Below are 22,081 nucleotides of genomic sequence, written 5' to 3'. Positions count from 1 at the left end.
CCATATATAGATACATTTATAGATGTATAGTCCACAGTGTATGCACATTTAACTTATGTGCATTCAGCTTTATGCGTGTGGTGAAATAAAAATAAAAATAAATTAAAAGGGGGCAGGTTTCCATATAACTGGCAGTCCCACCCACTATTGAACCCAATGCATTTTGACCACATTCAGTTTTGGCTTTTGGTGCAATCCCTAGAACGTAACATCCACGTTAGTTGTGGACTTGCTGTATCTGTGTATTGGCAAATTGGGCTGCAGTGCTGTTGGCTATTACCGTCTGTTTACACTGCTAGGCTTTCAGCTGGTTGGCTGGGCCAGTGTTGCTCAGCTTAAAGAGCCCTTCATGTCACTCATACACTTTTGTGGCCCATCCTAAAGCAAAAGCACTATGATAACACTTTAAACGGCCATGGCTTCCCACAAAGAATTTTGGGAGCTGCAGCTTGTTAAGGATGCTGAGAGTCGTTAGGAGACCCCCTATTTCCCTCACAGACCCACAGTTCCCAGAGTGGTTTAACAATCAGTTTCTCTTCCCAGGGAACTTTGGGCCCTAGGTATATGACTGTACACTCCTGCCAACCTAGCAGTTCGAAAGCACGTCAAAGTGCAAGTAGATAAATAGGTACCGCTCTGGCGGGAAGGTAAACGGCGTTTCCGTGCGCTGCTCTGGTCCGCCAGAAGCAGCTTAGTCATGCTGGCCACATGACCCGGAAGCTGTACGCCGGCTCCCTCGGCCAATAAAGCGAGATGAGCGCCGCAACCCCAGAGTCGGCCATGACTGGACCTAATGGTCAGGGGTCCCTTTACTTATGACTGTACAAACCCAAATTGCAAGGGGACACTTGAATGATGGAATGCTCCAGCCCAACCCCACGCAATAGAACATTCCTGTAATCAGAATGCTGGTATGTCAGAGAGAAGGTTAGACCCTTCTCCTGGTCATATGACATCAGAGGATCGGCGTGTGAATGTTTGCTCAATTGTCAAAGTGACCCACAGGGGATTGGCTGCTTCTGGATCTCTCTCCCCCATTGGAAATAATTCCCTACCCCTGCCTTAGGTTGTTTTTTTAATGTGCAGAGTGGGAGCCACCCCCAAGAAAGCACTGCTGCCAGTCCTTGTTCGCGATACGTGCAGAGACTGAGGAGTGGAGCTTTGATGACGCAAGCCGCCTTGGAGGGGAACAATACGCACCTCATCTGTCACCTTTGGTGTCTGTTCAGTCTTTGGTGTGATTTCCCAGTGCTAAAGGTGAACTACAGAGAAGATACTTGATCACTGCTTTCTCGTTTACTTTATGCTCCCCACTTTTGCGCAGAGCTTGATGGAGAGTGATGTGGAAAGCACATCGTCATCGCCACGGGGAGCCAAACGGTCTCGTTCAAGGCGGTCCTCCGATATGATAGAGACTGACGAGGAGGCAGCAATGCCAGCGGAAGTAAGAAGGGCGTTCTCGTTCTCTCTCTCTCTCTCGCTCTCTCTCTCTCTCTCTCTCTCTCCCCCCCCCCCCCGCCATTGGGGCTAGTAAATTATCTGCAAGCATCCCATCTATTGGAAGCCAGGACTTTAGCTACCTTATTTATGTTATAAAAATATTTAGGTCTTGCTGTTCATTGGTTTACAGCAGTCATATGTTGTAACTGTAGTCCATGTGCTGATAAACTCTGAGGCTGGATTACTGCAGTGTGCTTCTCATGGGACTGCCCTTGGGCTTGGTTCAGAAGCTCCAGCAGGTGCAAAATGCAGTGAACAGATTGCCAGCTACACGTGGCACCATTGTTAAAGCATCTGCACTGGCTGTCCATCTACTACTGAGCCAGGTGCAAGGTATAATAATAATAATAATAATAATAATAATAATAATAATTTATTATTTATACCCCGCCCATCTAGCTGGGTTTCCCCAGCCACGCTGGGCGGCTTCCAACAGAACACTAAGATACAATAACCTATTAAACATTAAAAGCTTCCCTAAACAGGGCTGCCTTCAGATGTCTTCCAAAAGTCTGGTAGTTGTTGTTCTCTTTGACATCAGGTGGGAGGGTGTTCCACAGGGCGGGTGCCACTACCGAGAAGGCCCTCTGCCTGGTTCCCTGTAGCTTTGCTTCTCGCAATGAGGGAACCGCCAGAAGGCCCTCAGCACTGGACCTCAGCGTCCGGGCAGAACGATGGAGGTGGAGGCGCTCCTTCAGGTATACTGGACCGAGGCCATTTAGGGCTTGAAAGGTCAGCACCAACACTTTGAATTGTGCTCGGAAACGTATTCATTTACATCTTAGCAGTGCTATTTTTCTAGAAAAAGAGGTGCCGGAACTCCTCATGAACGCCTCCCTTGTTCCCTTATGATGGCAATGGCGCCCTCATTTTCCAGCTGAAAAAAGCCTTGGGTCTAGGGTGCCTGAGGGACCCCCGGTACCCTTGTATATCCCATCTCGTCTGCTGAAGTCATCTGAGCGATGGTGAGGCTCATTTGACAACGACAAGTGCCATCAGCCCAGTGTTGCAGCCAGGCTGTTTTCTCCTACGTCCTTAGGGCTTCGTTTTGTCTGTCCTTAATGCCCCACCAGAGGGGGTGGGGATGGCATGAAAGCTGTAGAAATCGAATGGGGTTAAACATGGCCCTCTTCCTTTGCTCTCTCTAACCAGGCGGAGAAAGCCTCCGCTGCCCCACTTCAGCGGCACATCAGTGCTGAAGTCGTCCCGATGGGCCCCCCGCCGCCCCCCAAACCCAAGCAGAGCAAGGACAGCACCTTCATGGAGAAGCTCCACGCGGTGGATGAGGAGCTGGCCTCCAGCCCAGTGTGTATGGACGCCTTCCAGGTAATCTCAGGGGCTCTCTGGTTCCTCCAAAGAGTTCGCTTTCTTTCTGCAACACCTTGCTTGCTTTGGTTCTTGCGGGGAGAGTAAGAGTAAGAGCGAGTTGATCTAGTCAAAGTCCACCCCACCCCATCCATTTGTGTTTCTTATTTTCATTCGTTTGGGGTCTTTGTGGACTGGATTGGGACAGCAGGGTAAGTTTCAGGCTAGGAAAGCACCAGGGTTCAGATGCCCTGATCAGCTGTGAAGCTCAACTGGGTGGTGATGTCTCTTGGCTTAGCCTACCTCGCAGGGTCATTGTGAAGATGCAATAGGGTAGAACCTCCGATTCTGAGTTCTCCCCGTTTTCTTTTTGCCTTTTCTTTTTTAATCTACCATATTGGCCCGAATATAAGCCGCATCCGCAAATAAGCCGCACCTTTAAAATTCAAGAGAGGAAAAGTAAAAAAGACAATGTCTGAAAATAAGCCGCTCCCTTAAAATTCTGCAGGCGACCACACCCGTAAATGGCAAATGTAGATGAAAATCCTACAGCGATATCGTAAAAGCCAATTTTTGTAAGGTTGCAAATTTAAGCAGCACTTTAACTTTTCAGTCGGAATTTGGGGTGGGGGGGAAGTGTGGCTTATATTTGGGCCAATACGGTATTTTCTTTTAATTTTTTTGTTAAAAAAGCTTGATATTTGATGTTTATGTCTGTATACTGTTTTTTTATTATTCTTTCAAGCATATATATATATATCAAACATATATATATATATATATATATATATATATATATATGGGGGGGGGAATAGGGCAGAACCTCCATATATGCCTTCCCTTATTCCTTGGAGGAAGGTGCAGTGTGTTTGTGCAATATATTGATTGTTGAATGTGGACTGATGATGTGCTGTCCTAGTAGTTCCTACCCAGTCAGTCTTCCTATTTATTCTATTGAATTTATCTTCTGTGTCCCCTATAAGGAGTTCAAGATGCTCCTTTAGTTCTCATAACAGACTGTGACGGGCCTTAGTGGCCTTGCATGGCTGTGGGGAGGATTTGAACCTGAGTCTTCCCACACCTGTCACCTGAGATTCCGGCCTCTTCACCGCAAAGGCTCTTCTCTGCCCCGTGATGCTGGAGAATCCTCCAGAGCCGCTCAGAGCCCTTCCTCCTTTCCTCCGTTTCCTCTCCAGCCTCTGGAGGACAGCTTGATCGCCTTGCGCACCAGGTCGAAGAGGCCCCTGAAGGACGTGCCCCTCGGCCAGTTGGAAGCTGAGCTCCGTGCTCCAGACATCACCCCGGACATGTATGACCCCAACACAGCAGACGACGAGGAGTGGAAGAGGTGGCTGGGTGGCCTCATGAACGATGATGTGGGAAATGAAGGCATGTTCCATTTACTTGGGGGGTGTGTGTGTGGATGGGACACTAGATTTGACCTGTGTTTTTGTGGGAGGAGCAGTATCTTGAAAATACCATATTTTCCCGTGTATAAGACTAGGTTTCCCCCCTTAAAAATAATGTCAAAGATTAGGGGGTGTCTTATACACAGATACATCTCCCCCCCATTTTCTTAAATCTGAGCCCTCAGAAATAGTGGGTGTCTTATACATGGGGGCAAGGGACGTGGGTGGTGCTTTGGGTTAAACCACAGAGCCTAGGACTTGCCGATCAGAAAGTCGGCGGCTCGAATCCCCGCGACGGGGTGAGCTCCCGTTGCTCGGTCCCTGCCCCTGCCAACCTAGCAGTTCAAAAGCACGTCAGAGTGTAAGTAGATAAATAGGTGCTGCTCCGTGCACTGCTCTGGTTCGCCAGAAGCGGCTTAGTCATGCTGGCCACATGACCCGGAAGCTGTACGCCGGCTCCGTCGGCCGGTAAAGCGAGATGAGTGCTGCAACCCCAGAGTTAGCCACGACTGGACCTAATTGTCAGGGGTCCCTTTACCATTTATACATGGGGGCGTCTTATAGATGCAAAAATACGGTATTTCACAGAATCGTAGGTTTGCAAGGGACCCCAGGGGTCATCTGCTCCATCCCCCTGCAGTGCAGTAATGGTTGTTCTGTTCCCTGGAAGCAAAGGCTCCTCCTCCTCTTGGCTAAGAAGCATTTTCTCTTCCAGATGAGGCGGACGACGACGACGACCCCGAGTACAACTTCCTGGAGGATCTTGACGAGCCAGACACGGAGGACTTCAGGAACGACCGTGCCGTGAGGATCACGAGTACGTTCTCTGCCTACTTTGGTCTGGCTGTTTCATCGCTGCCTGTGTTCGAATTCGTTGGTTAAGGGGCCATAGAGCATCTGCTTTGCACGCAGAAGGTCCCAGGTTCTAGCCCCAGAATCTCCAGATAGGGCTGGGAAGAGAAGCCCGTCTGAAATCCTGGAGAGCCGCTGTCCAACTCCGTAGAGTCAGTACAGAGCTAGATGGTCTCACTCAGTATAAGGCAGCATTCCTATGTTGAGTCCATCATACCGGAGACCCAGGTGGTGGTTGTTATCGGTGCACCTTTTCTCCAGAAGTTTGAGGCATGCCGTATTTGAAAAGCCAACCAATTTCTTCGTAATGAGGTGGTAGCTTCCTGCACCTTGCTAATTGTGTTAAGGCGTTTAAGAAATAGTAGGGTACGGTGCTGATTCGCAGGCTGAATCCCTCTTGTTTTGTATCTTGCAGAGAAAGAAGTTAATGAGCTGATGGAGGAGCTGTTTGAGACGGTAAGGCTCTCAGCTGCCCTTGTATATATTGTATATTGCCCTTGTATTTTTCACTCCATAAGACGCACTTTTTCCCTCCTAAAAAGCAAGGGGAAATGTGTGTGCGTCTTATGGAGTGAATGCAGGGGGGAGGCAGGCAGGAAAAGCCCCCAAGAGCCGCGCACAAGCTCCATGGGGCTCTTGGGGGCTTTTCCCTGAGGAGGAGGGAGAAGGGACTGACTGGCTGCATCAGTCCCTTCTCCCACCTCGTAAAAAAGCCTGCAGGATCCGCGCGCTCCTTAAAGGGTGCGCAGCTCCTGTGGGCTTTTGCGGGAGGTGGGGAATACTCCCAGAGCTTGTTGGGGCTGGAGAGGGAAGCCCGATAAGCTCCGGAGCAGCTCTGGGGTAGCCTGCGAAGCCTCCGCAGGGCAGTGGGATGAAGGCTCGCTGCCGCCCTGCGGAGGCTTCGTGGGCTACCCCTGAAGCCAGAACAGCTAGAGGGAGCGCTGCGCAGCGCTCCCTCTAGCTGTTTTAGCTTCCGCCTTAGCGGCGCAAAGCCTCCGCAGGGCAGCGGGGAGCATTCATCCCGCTGCCCTGCGGAGGCTTCACATGGCTATCCCTGGCTTTTGCGGGAGGTGGGGGAAGGGACAGAGCACGGCAAAAGCCAGGGATAGCTGCGCTCCCTTTACAGAGCCACGTGGAGTATGTGTGTGGCTCTTGGGGGCTGCCCTTCTCCCTCCTCGGGGAAAAGCCCCCAAGAGCCATACACACACTCCACACAGCTTGTGAAAGGGAGCGCTGAGCAGAGCCTGGGATGCATACAGGCTCTGCTCAGCGCTCCCTTTAAATAATATATTTTTTCTTGAATACCCCGTCTAGAAACTAGGTGCGCCTTATGATCAGGTGCGCCTTATGGAGCGAAAAATACAGTAAATTCCTAGCCCTTTGAGAAACTTGCTAATGCAAAAGTACAGTCGACTCACAACTTAATTCGCTCGATGGCAGTTTTTTGAACCCAGTGGTTGCACAAATTAAAACACATGCACAAGAGACTAGGGCCCTGCAGGACCTGACATCCTTCCGCAGGGCCTGCAAGACAGAGCTGTTCCACCAGGCCTTTGGTCAGGGCACAGCCTGACCCCCTCCTCTGGCAATCTGCACAGAATTTTGCTTGATGGTTGCCATTAATTTGATTTTAATTTGATTTAATTAATTTTATAATGAATGTTTTTAGAATGTTAGACTATTTTGATTGTTGTTAGCCGCCCTGAGCCCAGCTTCGGCTGGGGAGGGCGGGATATAAATAAAATTTATTATTATTATTATTATTATGCAAGGCAGAGCGTTCAAAAGATGCTTCTGTGCTTTCCTTGCTGTGGAAAGAGCTTTTAAGCTCTCTTCCTGCTGCTTACTGGGCTCTGGGAAGGTGTGTGAGAACCTCCCAGAGCCCAGTAAGCAAAGCAGAGAGCTTCAAAGCTCTCCTCCTTGCGTTGAGGGCAAGGCCTGCTTGGTGTGCCAGCTTTGGAAAGGTAGGGATGGTTGTTCGTGGACAATTCTGGGGTTCTGATTATATACAATTTATGCGCATCTCCAGAAAACGTAACTGCTGCGCAAGTTGCAAGTCATTACCTCTTAAATGTAAGGAAGATGGGCTGAATTTTCAGTGGCGCTCTGGTAGTGGGTGCCCTTCTGTGCCAGCTGAGGCTGTTTATCCTGAGTCTTGGTTGATTTCTCCAAGCCCTTTCTGCCCCTGTGTGTGTCCCACTGACTTGGCCTGTGTGTTTCTGCTTCAGTTTCAGGATGAGATGGGCTTCTCCAACGTAGAGGATGAAGGGCCAGAGGATGAGGACAGTGCTGCGGAGGCCCGGCCAAATTTTAACACTCCGCAGGTGCTCAGGTAGGATGGGCCGTTCTCGCCCTGCCCCAAGCCATTTTGTTCCCCCTCTGTTAGGGGGGAAGGCCATAGCTCAGGGAGAGAGCCTTCACTTTGCACGCAGAAGGTCCCAGGTTCACTCCCAGGCATCTTCAGGTAGGACTGGGGAGGCCCCCTTCCTGAACCGCTGGAGAGCTGCTGCCAGTCAGTGTTGACAGTAGGAAGATGGACCAGGGGACTGGGAAGATTTCTGAGGACCAGACAGAGAAGGGCCACTTTCAGCACCCCAGGCCTGAGGTTCTCCATCCCTGACTTAGCTGGACACATCCTGAAAAACAGGGAGGAAGTGTGGGATAAAAATCAGTTGACCGATAATGGACTTGCATGAACTTTTCAGGAACAGGAGAAGTGGTTGGCTAGGTGTAGTGGTTTGCAGGAAGGTGGTGGAGGGCTGGTAAGGATTCTGCCACACAGTTCTCCTTCTTGGTTCCTTCTCAGCCCAGGGAGAGGAGTGGGAAGGAGCTGCTGCAGCCGCCCACTTCTCCCCCTTCATCTTGCAAATGGGGCCTGGTGTGCATCTCCACCAAGGAGGCCGTGGGCAAGCCTCTTTGTCTATGGGGCAGGTTGGCTCAAAGGAAAGCTGACTCTGTTTGGGAAGGGAGGCAAAGGAACCGCTGGGCCTCCGCCATCCCTTCTCGGTTGAGCAGTACTGGAAGGGGGCGGCAAGACCAGCTCTGCCCAGCTACAGTCTGAAAACCAGAGCTGGAATGTGTGTGTGGAAGGAAGAAAGAGAAAGAAAGAAAGAAAGAAAGAAAGAAAGAAAGAAAGAAAGAAAGAAAGAAAGAAAGAAAGAGGCTCCTTGCTTCTCCTGCATCAGACATTATCCTGATTTGGGGAAAGGGCATCTTCCCATGCTAGGCATCTCCTCATGGGCCTGTCCTTTGAACTTCTTAAGCTGCCTCTTGCTCCTGTGTGGCTCATAGAGCATGTGAGAGGCACGTGGTGGCTTGCAGGTCCCCGTTTCATGTTGCCTTTGGCAAGCTGCTCTCTCTCATCCTCACCTCCCTCCACCTTTCATCTGCAACGTGGAGAAGATGAGAGTGACCTACTGCACAGGGGCACTGTGCCGTGTCCCACTATGCCTTCTTCCCCTGGGCCTGTGCTGCGTCTCTTAAAAGCAAGCTTTGATGTCTCTTGCCTGGTTCTTCCGGGGACCTGGGACTGTCTGGGGAACCTGAGTGCTGGATGATTTAGAACAGACGAAATGAAGGACCTCTTAACACTGTGAATAGCTATGGAGTCCCCCCCTCAGGAGGCAGCAGCAGCCACCAACTTGGATGGCGTGAAAAGAGGATAAAGCTAGCAGTGACTACTAGCCACAGTCGCTGTGTTCTGCCTCGGAGGCTGTACACCTCTGAACACCAGTTGCTGGGAATCAAAAGTGGAGAGAGTGATGCGCTTGGTTTGTGCTTGTGGGCATTTCTTAGGCCAGTGTGTGAATAGGGTGCTGGACCAGATGGGCCTTTTGCCCAAGTGGTGTGTTGTCAGTGGACTAGGGGGACCAGGCTAGCCCCCTAAATATTGCCCTGGCGTCTCTTTCCCAAACCCAGGAAGCTTCTGCCCAGCCTAGGGAGGTGCGATGCTCATGTGCGCAACGTCCCCCCCCCCCCAGTTGCTCTCACCAGCTGGTGCTTCTGGCCCTAAATGTTCCCCTACAGAAAAAAATTCACTGCATGCCACTGCTTTTCGGGCTGATCCAACAGGGTTCCTCTGATGAGTAAGAGTAAGGGAGGGTTCTTGCATTCATGCCATGCTGCTGGGCTCCCTGGAGGAATCTGATTGGCCAGTGTGAGAAGCAGGATGCTGGACTAGGTGGGTCATTGGCCTGAGCTAGCAGACAGGCTCTTCTGATTTTTGTGAGCAAACGTGACCTTGATTTGGACAAGAACAGCCTAGTCCAGCCCAGTCCACAAACAGGATTCTCCTCTCCTGCCGTTTCCAGCAACCCATGTTCAGAAGCATGATTGCCTCTGACAGTGGATGCTGAGCCGAAGCTGAGATTGGTAGAACACTTACCTGGGTCTTCAGAGCTTTCTCTGCAGCTTTCTCAAGGCAAGCCGTCCTTTGACCCTGTGCAGGTTTGAGGAGCCCCTGGCCAACTTGCTGAACGAGCAGCACCGGACGGTCAAGGAGCAGCTGGAGCAGCTGCGCATGAAGAAGTCGGCCGCCAAGCTGCCCCAGGAAGCGGAGAGGCTGAAGCTCCGCGAGAAGCCGGTCCAAACCCTGGTGCTGGACGCCGGGCAGAAGAAGAGGCTGCAGCAGCAGATGCAACAGGTATTGCTTGGAAGGAAAAACAGCACCATGCCAGACGAGGAAGGGCTTTCTCTGCTGTCTCCCGTTTGCTTTCTTATCTTGTGCTGATTTCCCTCTCTCTTATTTATTTTACATTCATACCCCGTCCTTGGAGTGGCTTGCTAAAATCAGTTCCTGTTCTGCCGCAGCCCTTGACCTTGCAGTCTAAAAAACCCCCAGTGTTTCCCAAGCTTGGTCTCCAGCTGTTTTTGGACTACAACTCCCATCATCCCTAGCTAGCAGGACCAACGTTCAGGGATGATGGGAATTGTAGTCCAAAAACAGCCGGAGACCCACATTTTGGGAAACACTGGTCTAAAAAGTCATGGCCCATGAGGAAAAAGGGTTGGGGAGGGAAAGTCCACCTCCCGTCCCTCACTGTCCCCTTGGTCATGAGATGGTGAGGAGGTTCCATCCTTTCCAAAAGGGTCATAGAGCTGAAGGTGGAAGTGCGAAGGAGCGGCAGCCTTTCACACTTCCTCCTTCAGCTCAGTGTGCTTTCCAAGGCTCAGATTACTTCCACTGGGTCTGACCTCTACCCTTTGGGAAAGCGGAGCTTGTGTCTGCATGCGCTACTTCTATTGTGGGAAGCTGACCCTGGGGAAGAGGGTGGGGTGGGGTGTCTGCAGTGCTTGCCCCAAAATCCAGATGGGGTGTGTGTGTCTGCAGAGGTCGCTGGCCTCCTGACCTGTGGCTATAACACCCGTTTCTGGTGGGCAGGAACTCGGATTCCTGCATTGCAGTGGGTTGGATTCTCGGGGGCCCCTTCTAACTCTTCACCTCTGGTTCTTTTCCCTCTGCTCGCAGCACGTGCAGCTCTTGACCCAGGCGTACCTTCTCAGCAGCTGCAACCCCAGCCTGAGCTCGGAGGCCAGCACCACACGGCTCTTTCTGGTAAGGAGTTCGGCTCAGCTTGACCGCGGCAGTCCTTTCTGCTGCCGCACGTAGGACTGGGGCCATGCCTTCCCTCATCTGTGCTTTGTTCTGGTTGGGTTTGGGGCTTGTGTTGCAGAATAGCCAGAGTGTTATTAAATCAGAGGTGCCTTTCGCACTTCAGTGGGGCTGGGTTTCCACAGCTTAGGGGCTTCCACAGAGAATGCCCTCTCCCAGACTGCTGCTCTCCCCCACCCATAAGGACTAGCAACTTAGGTTTTTTGTTTTGTTTCTTTTAAACCTGAAAGCTAACTGGTGGTCTAGTATCCCATTGGGCTTTGGGAGAATCTAAAGTACTTTGCAGCATGCAGCTCAGATATAATAAAGGCAATCTGAGTGAGATGGTATTTTGAAGTGTTTTGGGTTTGTGGGGCAACTGCAGCCACAAAGGTTTTCCCTACCCCATTTCGTTCGTCTCAGCTTCGATTCCCCGGTATCTCCACCACGCAAGCGCTAATAAGGTTTAGCGTGAGTGAGGGGCGGCCTTACAATGAAGCAGTCAGGCAACAGATGCTGAGTTGTGTGTGTGTGTGTGTGGGGAGCAAACAGCTATGGGTGCCGTGCACTAGCCCCTTGAGTGCGGTGAAAGATGCAGTCCTTTCACCTGTATTGAAGTAACATTCAGCTACCAGTTCAGCTGGCTTCTGTCTAGGCCTCGGAGGAGGGCGCCTCCTTGTCCTTCGTCTCAGGCAGCAAAATGTCTAGAGCTGGCCCTGCGCCCTGTCCAGCCCTGCAGCTTGGAAGCAGCCTCAGTGAAGGCTAATAATAATAATATTTTTTTTATTTATACCCCACCCTCTCCAGCCAGAGCAAGGCTCAGGGCGGCTAACACCAGTAAAATTACAATAAAAACATAATAGGGGGAAAAAAGAAAAAAAACCAATTTAAAATATGGGTTAAAATACAGTTTAAAATGCAACCTCATTTTAATAGTAGCCCATAGATCAAAACCATAAGGGGAGGGAAACATAAGGGTCATGAGTCCAAACCAAAGGCCAGGCGGAACAGCTCTGTCTTGCAGGCCCTGCGGAAAGATGTCAAGTCCCGCGGGGCCCTAGTCTCTTGTGACAGAGCGTTCCACCAAGTCGGGGCCTGTACTGAAAAGGCCCTGGCCCTCGTTGAGACCAATCTAACCACCTTGCAACTTGGGACCTCCAAGGTGTTGTCATTTGTGGACCTCAAGGTCCTCTGTGGGGCATAAAACCCTCTGTAGGAGTAAGGCATGGCAGGCAGGGGGCGTCATTTTCTGGTTTGCCTCAGGCGGCAAAATGTCTTGGGCTGGCCCTGGGCTCAGAAACCATTGTGCCCCTTCACCCCCGGTTGCCTGCCATTTCTTCCCTCTTCTCTTTTCGTTCCATAGACCGAGCTGGATACTTTCGCTCAGAGCTCCGCTATCCTCCGCCAGCCCTTGGGGCCCAAATTCCAGACCACGTTTCAGCCGTGCAACTTGAAGGATGCCTTGCAGCTCATCGAGGACTTCGACTCGCACGTTAAGATCGAATGGAGCCCCCGCAAAGCGGTTAAGAAGAACGGTGTGTAACAGGGTCCCTTGTGCAGAGCCTCTGGAGTCAACTTTTAATTGTCTGTTTGAGGCATTTAGGTCTCTCCTTACCTGTAAGGAGCTCAAGGTGGTGTGTCTGGTTCTCCTTCGTATCGTTTTACCCTCTCAACAACCCTGTGAGGTGGGTTAGGCTGAGAGATGGCGCTTGGCCCAAGGTCCCCCAGCGAGCTTCATGACTGAGTGGGGATTTGAACCCTGGTCTCACAGGTTCATACTTTGGAACTCCCTGCCGATTGACATAAAGGCATGCGCCTTCGCTATTTCCGGTGCCTGCTAAGAAACACGTTTGTTTAGGCAATCCAGACATATAAAAGCTGATAGGTGTTTTAATCCTTTTTAGGTTAACTTTATTTGAATTGCATTTTGATTTTTTTAAAAAGAATGCCTGTTTCAAACAGATGTTTAACTGGTTTTCAATCACATTCAGTGCATCATTTGAAAAATAAGACTTTAGATGTAGCCTTATTGGAGTTCACCGATTAGGTCTGCGTTGCTCCCGGACAGGAGGAAGGAAGTCAAATGACACCGAGGGTTGGTTCAGAGAAAGAGTTCTTTATTTCTGCTCTCTCTGGAACAACAGAAAGGCACCTGCGTGGTGTGTCCACAGCAAGTCCAAACAAATGAGAAATTTCATGCAGTATATATATCCTCCAGGCACCCTCTCCCTCCTTCCTCAGGAATCCAACCACGTCAGCCTATACACGCAGGTTGACATCACATGTGTTCCTGCTCCGGTATTCTTAACCATAAAAGGGTATTCCTTCCTGTGCTTCTGACCATAAAAGGGTATTCCTGTTCCTACTCTTATCTTGGGGCAAGAGGTCACCAACTCCAAGAACACACTCTGGCACTGTTCCTGGACTAGGTTTGTGCACCAGGATGTGAGATAAGCCCTAGACATGTCATCCCTACTTCTACTGGAACAGCCAAGGTCATCCCTTGCTGTGACTGATAAAGGAGAGAGTTTGTTTATACAGCTGTGTTCTTGTTATGCATTTGCTCAACAGCTCAAGCTGATGCATTTTAGAGTGCTCTCTTGGAGAAAGAAGAAAAAGGGGGGGGGGGTTGAGTCAGTTTTAAACTGACTGCACAGAAACCCATTCCTTCATAGAGCCGTCTTGTCTGAAGGTGGCAACTAGACATTCTCTTTTGGCATCTGTAACCTTGGTTTAAGGAGACATTCGGCACCTGGCTTTTATATTTGAGTTTCCAACACTGCCTTGCAGATGGTCCCTTGGGTGGGGCTTGACTTCAGCAAGTGGCGCTGTGTATCTTCAGCTCATCCTTCTGATTGCTGCCTCTCCTCTCCTCTCCCCTCTTGCTCCTTCCTTCCTGACGGTTCTTCCTACAGTGAGCGACTTTGTTTGCCTGCCGAAGCAGGTTGCGTGGATTTTGGCCACACGGAGGGTCTTCATGTACCCAGAGTTGCTGCCCACCTGCTCCTTAAAAGCCAAGTTGCCCCGGGACAAGATTATCTTCACGAAAGGGGAAGACAAGTAGGTGCTTAGATCTGTGTATGCAACCCTTGGGGCGAGTGGTTGTGGCAGCTTGGAGGGAGGGAAGACCTCCTAGGAATCGGAAGATCTGCCTTTATTCCAGGCTCTGCCACCACCATGGTCTTCAGATGTTCTTGGGACTCCCGAAACTCCCAGCCAGCATGGCCAATGATCGGGGGTGATGGGAGCTCCAACCCCCATCTAGAGTCGGGAGGTTCAACACACAGCCTGACCGGCTTTCCCCTCTGTCTTCTCTCTCCCGTCCCCGCCAGTTTGTTAGCCTTGGGACTGAAGCATTTCGAAGGGACAGAGTTCCCCAAACCTCTGATCAGCAGGTACCTCCTGGTGACCAAGACAGCCCGCCAGCTGACAGTGCGGATCAAGAACCTCAATATGAACCGGGTCCCCGACAACATCCTTAAAGTGAGTGGGGCGCCAGGTGGCTTACTCTGGTGTGGAGTCGGCAACTCTTCCTCATGTGTGAGCTGGCCTCGCCGGCTGCAATCCCAGGAAGACGACCACATGGGCTGGGTTGGGCTGCAGTTTGGGGGCCTCCAAGGATGCTGGATCTCAGCTTAATCTGAAAGGGTTGGGGTTGCGGGTATGAGTGCTCGGCCCCAACCTTACTTGGGCTGTCAAGGAGCAGGCATAGCTGGAGCCAGGGGGGCAGGGAAGGAAGGCTAGCCCAGGGTTTTCCCAAACTTGGGTCTCTACAGCTGTTTTTGGACTACAACTCCCATCACCCCTAGGTAGCAGGACCAGTGGTCAGGGATGATGGGAATTGTAGTCCTAAAACAGGTATAGTTTGGGAAAAGACGTTATTGTATTTTAATATTTTGTTGGAAGCCACCCAGAGTGGCTGGGGAAACCCAGCCAGATGGGCAGGGAATGAATGAATGAATGAATGAATAATTATTGTTAGAGCTGAACTCCTTCCTTTCCTTTGCACCCTGCCCCAGTGGAAGTAAAGGCTGCGGCCCTCCAGATGTTGCTGGACTACAACTCCCATCATCTCTGACCGTTGACTAGGACTGATGGAGTCCAGCAACATCCGGATGGCCATGGACTCCCCATCCTTGCTTCACAGCTCTGTAGGTGCATTGAATATGTGATCCCTGATAGGTTGGAATATGATTGGCGTAAGACAGGGGTCGGGAGCCTGCAGCCCTCCAGGTGTTGCTGGACTTCCATTGTCCCTGGCTGCTGGCCATGCTGGCTAGGGCTGATTGGAGCTGAAGTCCAGCACCATCTGGAGGGCCTAACAGGTTCTTCACCCCAGGAGAGAGCCATACTGGTGCAGGGAGTCCAGAACTTGACTTGTTTCTCCCTCTCTTCGATTCTCAGCACTATAAGACAACGAAGCAATTGCCTAGCCTGCCGAAGCTTTGTGACGAGATCCAGCCTGGGGAATGGAAACCCCCCGTGGAACAAGAGGAGCATCGTTTGCCCTTCTGGTTGAAGGTATTTCCTCCTTTGAGGTCAGGGACGAAGCTCAGTGGCAGAGCAACAGCTTCCCATACAGGAAGTCGTTAGGTGTTTTGGATACTTTAGCTGAGATTCCCGCATTGCAGGGGGTTGGACTAGATGACCCTTGGGTCCCTTCCAACTCTTAAGATTCTATTATCCTAAGTCCTACGTTCAGCCCCTCTCTGAGTATGGGCTGGGAAAGACAATCAGTGTTGACCCAGGATGGGGAAGCTGTGGCCCTCTAGAGGTTGCTGGGCTCTACCTCCCATCATCCCTGACTATTGGCCACACTGGCTGGGACTGATGGGAGTTGAAGTCCCCTGGCGTTTGGAAGGAAACAGCTTCCCCATCTCTGAGTGATGGTGAAGACAGTACTGAACAAGACACAGTATAAGGCGGCTTCTGAATGGATTGAACTTTTGGTCCTGACCCCTTTCTTAGCCCAGACCCTCCATATTCCTTGCCGGTCCACGTAAGGAGAGTTCCACGCCAAATGGAGCAATGGTTTGATTTGGTGTAAGGCAATTTTCCTTATGTTGCTGTTCAAGCCTGCCTTTTATCCAGCACCATGAGGAGTGGAAGCTTACTTTATTTCCACGGGAAGGACCGTAGCTCAGTGGCCAAGTACATGCATTGCATAGATAGAATCATAGAACTGTAGAGTTGAAAAGGACCCGAGTGTCATCTAGTCCAATGCAGGAATCTCAGCTAGATAATACAAGACAGATGGCCACCCAACCTCTGCTTAAAAACCTCCAAGGAAGGAGAATCTACCACCTTCCAAGGCAGTCTGTTTCACAGCTCTTGCCGTCAGAAAGTTATTTCTGCTGTTTCGTTGGAATCTCCTTCCTTGTAACTTGAAGCCGTTGGTTCGAGTCCTGCCCTCCAGAGCGGGAGTAAACAAGCTTGCTCCCTCTTCCATGGGGCAGCCCTTAATATATTTGAAGAAGGCTATCCTACCTCCTCTCAGGCTCCTCTTTCCCAAGCTAAACACACCCAGCTCCCTCAACCGTTCCTCCCAAGGCCTGGTTTCCAAACCCTTGATCATCTTGCAGACAGTCTGAGATTCAATCCCCAGCGTCTCCACGTAAGGCTGGGAAACGTGTCCATGCCAAAAGTCCTGGAGAGCCACTGCTAATCAGTGTAGACATATACTTCCCTGTATATACTAATAGGATGGGCTCAGGATGAGACCTGGGGCCCCACAATGCATAATTCACCCCTTGGAACTCACTGCCACAAGAAGTGGTGAAGACCACAGTAATAGAGCTGAGCTACGTGGGCCCAGTGGTCTGACTTGGTGTAAGGCAGCTTCTGGTAATCCCTCACCTGCTCTTGAGGTTCAGAAAAGTCCTCCTCCATCACCTCGCTAATCTCTCTGCTTTAGGCATACCGTATTTTTCGCTCTATAGGACACAGTTTTTCCCCTCCAAAAATGAAGGGGAAATGTGTGTGCGTCCTATGGAGCGAATGCAGGCTCCTTGGCTTCAGCGATAGCAACGCGAAGCCTCCGAAGCGCAGAGGGAGAGCTCCCCCCGTGCTCTGGAGGCTTCGCGCTGCTTTCGCTGAACCCGCCTGAAGTCCCCGGAGCGCAGCACGAACTCCCACTGCGCTCCGGGGGCTTCAGGCAGCTATCCGCAAGCCTTCGGAGCGCAGCAGGAGTTCCCGAAGTGGGAGGAGAAATGGAAGGGGCTCCGTTTCTCCTGCCGCTTTGTTGAAGGGGCGCTGAGCAGAGAGGGGGAGAATTTTTTTCCTGTTCTCCCCCTCCTATGGTCCGGTGCGTCCTATAGAGCGAAAAATACGGGAATTCTGATTTGGCTCTTTCCCCTTCCCTGCCCCTTTCCTGTTGTTTCTTCCTCCAGGCCAGCTTGCCATCCATCCAGGAGGCACTGGAGCAAGGCGCTGGCGCTGTGTCCAGCTTCCCTGGCTCCGATCCTGACCTGGGTAAAGCGGGGAGGGATCCTGCGGAGACTGCAAGAGATGAGAAATACCCCCTGCGCATGCCCGAGGGTTTGCAGCTGATCCTGAGGCCCCTCACCAGCCGCATCTGCCGGAAGGCCTGGAGGCGGCAGAGACAGGCCGCCGCCAAGCCCCTCCCTGTCCGTCCAGGCCTTTGCCTGCTCCCCGCCAGCACCAACCACTACCTGAAGGTGGGCGCCCGGCAGCCTCAGCCGGAAGCCCCTCCCAGCAAGCCTGCAGGGCGCGTCCCCCGCCTGATTCAGCCTGCCCCACTGGTGCAGCCCTTGCCAGGGGGGATTCAGCACTTGAGCCTTCTGCCAGCCACAGGGAGCAGTGCCAGCTTTGACCTCCAGGGGGTGCTCTCTGCTCCGCCCCATTCCGGCTCCAGTGCCTGCTTGGCTGCCGCTCTGCCCCAGAACTTGGTCTCCTCCCTGCCGGTCGCCTTCCAGACCAAGATGATCCCGCCGGCGCTGCCTGCGACGAAGGTCCGGAAGCCCAGCGCCCCCAGGGGCTACCAGAAGAAGAAGAGCCCCAAAGCCGCCCCCCTATTCAAGCCCTCTCCCCTCCTGCACCCGGCCCCAGTCATCTTCACCGTCCCGGCTGGTGCTGTGAAAGTGGTCGGCATCGCCAACGGCTGCAATGTCCTGCACCCGTTGGCATCGAGCGGCGCAGGCAGCGCTGCTCAGCCCATCCCCATCACCACTTTGCTGGTCAACCCTAACTCTTTCCCGTGCCCACTGAGCCAGCCGCTAGCAACCTCTCCGGCACCGTCGCTGGTGGTGACGTCAAATGCCACCAGCTCCCCTGTCCCCACCAAGGATTCCGCGTTCGTGAGCCCGCCTGCCGGCGGAATCACATCCCCGGAGCCACGAGAGACGTCGCCGTTGGTCTCCGCCGGTGAAGACAGCGGCCAGTGGTCGTCCGATCCTGACCTTGGGGTCCAAGGAGAGACTCCCATCGAAGGGTTTGGGGAACCGAGCGAAGGGAAGGCTGCTGATCTGGGGACCCCAGGGCTCTTCTCCTCTTTGCCTGAGATGGGGGAGACCGTGAAGGTTGAAACAGAGAAACCCAGAGACCTCCCTCCAGTGGCTTCCCCCATTCCGGAGGAGCTGAGCTCCGCCGGCAGCCCGGTCAGAGAGGAGCTGGTGTTGGAACTGGGGCAGGAGCTAGATGTGGAGCCGACACCAGAGGGCGCTGCTGAGCAGAAGGAAGCTCATGGCAAGTCGGGCTCCGGCCAGAACGAGGAGAGAGGCCAAGGCGACGGCCTGCAGAGCGCAGCCGGCGCTGCGGAAAACACCAGCAGCAGTTCTCCCGAGAAAGCCTGCAGCTCTGCCGCCGGAGGGTCTGATTCTGGCACCGCCTTGGAGAAGGATCTGTCCACCGCAGGCGGCCGTGCCGTTGGGGGGATTCCCGCCAGGCAGGAGGCGTCGGCAGGCGAGAAAGAGGGGCCAGAGGAGGAGGAAGAAGAGGACTTTGATGATTTCACTCAAGATGAGGAAGATGAGGAAATGTCGTCCGCCTCGGAGGAGTCGGTCCTCTCCGTACCAGAGCTGCAGGTAGAGCTGTTTTGTCCGGGGGTGGGGAGAAACAAAAATGACTGTGGGGAGAGGGGGTGGGGAGAGACATGTTTTCTGTGACGGCATCAGGGCCCAGGAGAAGGGAAAATGGCCCCTAGGCCTGCTTTCCTTTCCATGGGGCTTCCTGCGGGAGCGAGTGGACGGGGTATGGCCTCTGCTCAGATGCCCTATTCCACCTATGGAGAAGCATAGAATCTGCTGTGTGATGTGGATTTCAGTGTACAGTGGTGCCTCGCAAGACGAAAAGAATCCATTCCGCGATTCTCTTCGTCTAGCGGTTTTTTCGTCTTGTGAAGCAACCCCATTAGCGGCTAAGCGGAGTAGCGCTGTTAGCGGTTTAGCGGCTTAGCGGCTATTAAAGGCTTAGCGGCTAAGCTGTTAAAAGGCTATTAATAGCTTAGCGGCTTTGAAAAAGGGGGGGAAAAGCGGGGGGGAAATGGCGAGACTCGCAAGACGTTTTCATCTTGTGAAGCAAGCCCATAGGGAAATTCGTTTTGCGAAGCGCCTCCGCAACGGAAAACCCTTTCGTCTAGCGGGTTTTTCGTCTTGTGAGGCATTCGTCTTGCGGGGCACCACTGTATCTTGATTCTAGATTTTCATTTTTCTAGTATTTGTGTGAAATAAGCAGAGGTGCGCGTGAATGTACCAAGCTTCCAGTTCTTATGGTTGTGAGATATACATTCCGCTGTTCCTTTCCCTTCCTTTCTCTTGCCCCAAACCATTAGAAGAGGGGTAGGGAACCCTTTTCAGCTCGAGGGCCGCACTCTCTTCTGGGCAGCCTTTTGAGGGCCGCAAAAGCAGGAGGGGCAGTGAATGTAGAATTTGAAATTATTTCTCTCTATATGTGTTGTTTTATGGTCAAATGGATTTGGGGTGTTCTGTGGGAAGCAATTAGGAAATGATAGAAAATAAAATGAAGATACGTGCGCCATCCTATTCTTGCATGGGTTTTGCAGCGTAGCCTGAGTGGTGAGTCTCACACATTGGGCTGGCAGGGTAGAAGGAAGGGAGCCCAACAGTAGGTGGCGCCAGAGACATTTGGAGACAGAGCAGGGCCAATGGATGGGTGGAGGTATCCTCTAGTGGTGGCTGGTGCCAGTTGGGGCTGGTGGGGTGGAAGGAGCCCAACAGTAGGTGGCGCCAGCGAGAGGCAGATCTGACTGATACTAGTTTTCTTCCCTTCCTCCTAGCTGAATTCTATAAGGGCAGTGCTAAGGGGAGGAGGCTGACAGCCAGTGCCTCCCCCTAGATTGGCTGTAAGTGGGACGCAGGTGGCGCTGTGGGTAAAAGCCTCAGCACCTAGGACTTGCCGATCGAAAGGTCGGTGGTTCGAATCCCCGCGGCGGGGTGCGCTCCCCTTGCTCGGTCCCAGCGCCTGCCAACCTAGCAGTTCGAAAGCACCCCCAGGTGCAAGTAGATAAATAGGGACCGCTTACTAGCGGGAAGTTAAACGGCGTTTCCGTGTGCGGCTCTGGCTCGCCAGAGCAGCGATGTCACGCTGGCCACGTGACCTGGAAGTGTCTCCGGACAGCGCTGGCCCCCGGCCTCTTGAGTGAGATGGGCGCACAACCCCAGAGTCTGGCAAGACTGGCCCGTACAGGCAGGGGTACCTTTACCTTTAAGGAGGTAGGGGCTGGCTAAGAGCAGGCTGAAGCTGGTGGGGCAGTAAGGAGCCATCTCTAGCCATTTGGCAAGCCTCATCTTCGCTAGGAGTCACTGCCTGCCCCAGCTGAGTTCCAGCTTCATAGCTAGAATGGACTGTGATAGGAATTTTATGGTCTTAGACATATGGTAATGTTCATAAGTGTACCAACCAAGCACATACATAGATCAGCACAGGAAGGCCAACCTGGAACCATTTTGATTCCCAAACTGTCCCAAACTGACCAAATGTTTTCTCTGCAAGGTCAAAGGAAAATGGAAAAGCCTCCCCATTGTCTTTTCCTTCACAAATCCTGTTTTAAGGGTATGTCTGCGTTTGAATAGGGTGTGAGCCTGTGACCTGGCCCAGGAACTAAGTATTTATCATTACAAAAGACTGGCCAGGCTCCCCAGGTAATCCAATCAAGTGACCTGCCAGACAGGAGACAAAACAAGGACAGGAGAAAAACAACATTCAAATTTCTGTTTAGACCGCCTTTTCTGTGATGTAGGTATGATGTATCTGAGGGGTGGTCTTAGGTTACACCCCTTCCGTGATGTACCATATTTTTCGCTCTATAAGACGCACCAGAGTTTTTGGAGGAGGAAAACAAGAAAAAAAATATTCTGAATCTCAGAAGCCAGAACAGCAAGAGGGATCGCTGTGCAATGAAAGCAGCAACCCCTCTTGCTGTTCTGGCTTCTGGGATAGCTGCGCGGCCTGCATTCGCTCCATAAGACGCACATACATTTCCCCTTACTTTTTAGGAGGGGAAAAGTGAGTCTTATAGAGCAAAAAATACGGTATGTATGATGTTTCTGGGGGTGGTCTTGATCTACAGGATGGGAATTTCAAAAGTCTTTATAAGGCACTGCACGCCATTTTTCTGGATTCCTCCTCTCTCCTGCAGGTGAGGGGAGCACCCCGTTGCAACAGGTCAATAAAGATCAAGCTTACTAGCTGCTTTGCTTCTCAATATTCTCTGGTTGGCCTCTGTTATTCTCTCCTACCAATAGGGAACCTATGTAAGGACTCTATATGGGCTCTTGGATACCCTATAAGGGAAAAGGGCAATTTTTTGTTTACAACAGGATCATGCTGCTTCTTCCACAGGGTGGGGCAGATGAGGCGGGAATTATGAGAGCTGACAAGATGCTTTGGTCCTTGTGCGCTACAGGAGACGATGGAGAAGTTGACGTGGCTGGCCTCTGAGAGGCGCCTGAGCCAGGAGGGCGAATCCGAGGAGGAGAATTCCCAGGAGGAGAACTCTGAGCCGGAGGAGGAGGAGGAAGAAGAGGAAGAGGAAGGGGAGGGGGAGAACTCGGAAAGCTTGCAGAAAGAGGACGAAATGGCCGACGAGGTCGCAGACCCCAGAGACGGGCCGGCAGAGTCTCTTGCCCTCACTTGCGCTGCCCCGGAGGTGGAGCCCAGCAGGGACGCCCCAGGTGAGTCGCAGGCAGCAGAATTGGGGAGAGGACCTGGCCCCGTCTCCTTGGGACACTTAGGAACAGAGCAGGTTGGCTTCTGCCAAGGCAAACCATTGGTCCATCTAGCTCAGTGTTGTCTACACTGACTGGCAGCGGCTCTCCAGGGTTTCAGGCAGAGAGTCATTGGGGATGCCATTGGGGACCAATCCTGGGAATGTTTTGCATGCAAAGAAGATGCTCTACCATTGAACAATGGCCCTGCTCCAATACAAGTTGAAAAGTGTGTGTGTGTG

The 22,081-nt window shown here is 52.2% G+C and overlaps 1 protein-coding gene across 3 annotated transcripts in view; it reads left to right on the top strand.

Moving 5' to 3' along the window:
- Positions 1 to 22,081, top strand: part of GON4L (gon-4 like) — a 43,103-nt gene that overhangs the window by 10,450 nt on the left and 10,572 nt on the right. For all 3 annotated transcript variants that reach the window (XM_028711038.2, XM_028711037.2, XM_028711036.2), the window contains exons 9-22: positions 1,325 to 1,444; positions 2,653 to 2,826; positions 4,002 to 4,194; positions 4,930 to 5,031; positions 5,482 to 5,522; positions 7,295 to 7,398; positions 9,513 to 9,708; positions 10,534 to 10,620; positions 12,020 to 12,191; positions 13,572 to 13,716; positions 13,989 to 14,139; positions 15,061 to 15,177; positions 17,046 to 18,698; positions 21,539 to 21,806. In XM_028711038.2, the coding sequence (XP_028566871.2) occupies positions 1,325 to 1,444; positions 2,653 to 2,826; positions 4,002 to 4,194; positions 4,930 to 5,031; positions 5,482 to 5,522; positions 7,295 to 7,398; positions 9,513 to 9,708; positions 10,534 to 10,620; positions 12,020 to 12,191; positions 13,572 to 13,716; positions 13,989 to 14,139; positions 15,061 to 15,177; positions 17,046 to 18,698; positions 21,539 to 21,806 (3,523 nt within the window). The remainder of the gene's footprint in view (positions 1 to 1,324; positions 1,445 to 2,652; positions 2,827 to 4,001; positions 4,195 to 4,929; positions 5,032 to 5,481; positions 5,523 to 7,294; positions 7,399 to 9,512; positions 9,709 to 10,533; positions 10,621 to 12,019; positions 12,192 to 13,571; positions 13,717 to 13,988; positions 14,140 to 15,060; positions 15,178 to 17,045; positions 18,699 to 21,538; positions 21,807 to 22,081) is intronic.

The sequence above is a fragment of the Podarcis muralis genome, chromosome 16 (genome assembly GCF_964188315.1).
Source record: "Podarcis muralis chromosome 16, rPodMur119.hap1.1, whole genome shotgun sequence".
NCBI lineage: Eukaryota > Metazoa > Chordata > Lepidosauria > Squamata > Lacertidae > Podarcis > Podarcis muralis.
The sequence above is the reverse complement of the archived record's forward strand: the minus strand, read 5'-3'. Positions and strand labels throughout refer to the sequence as shown.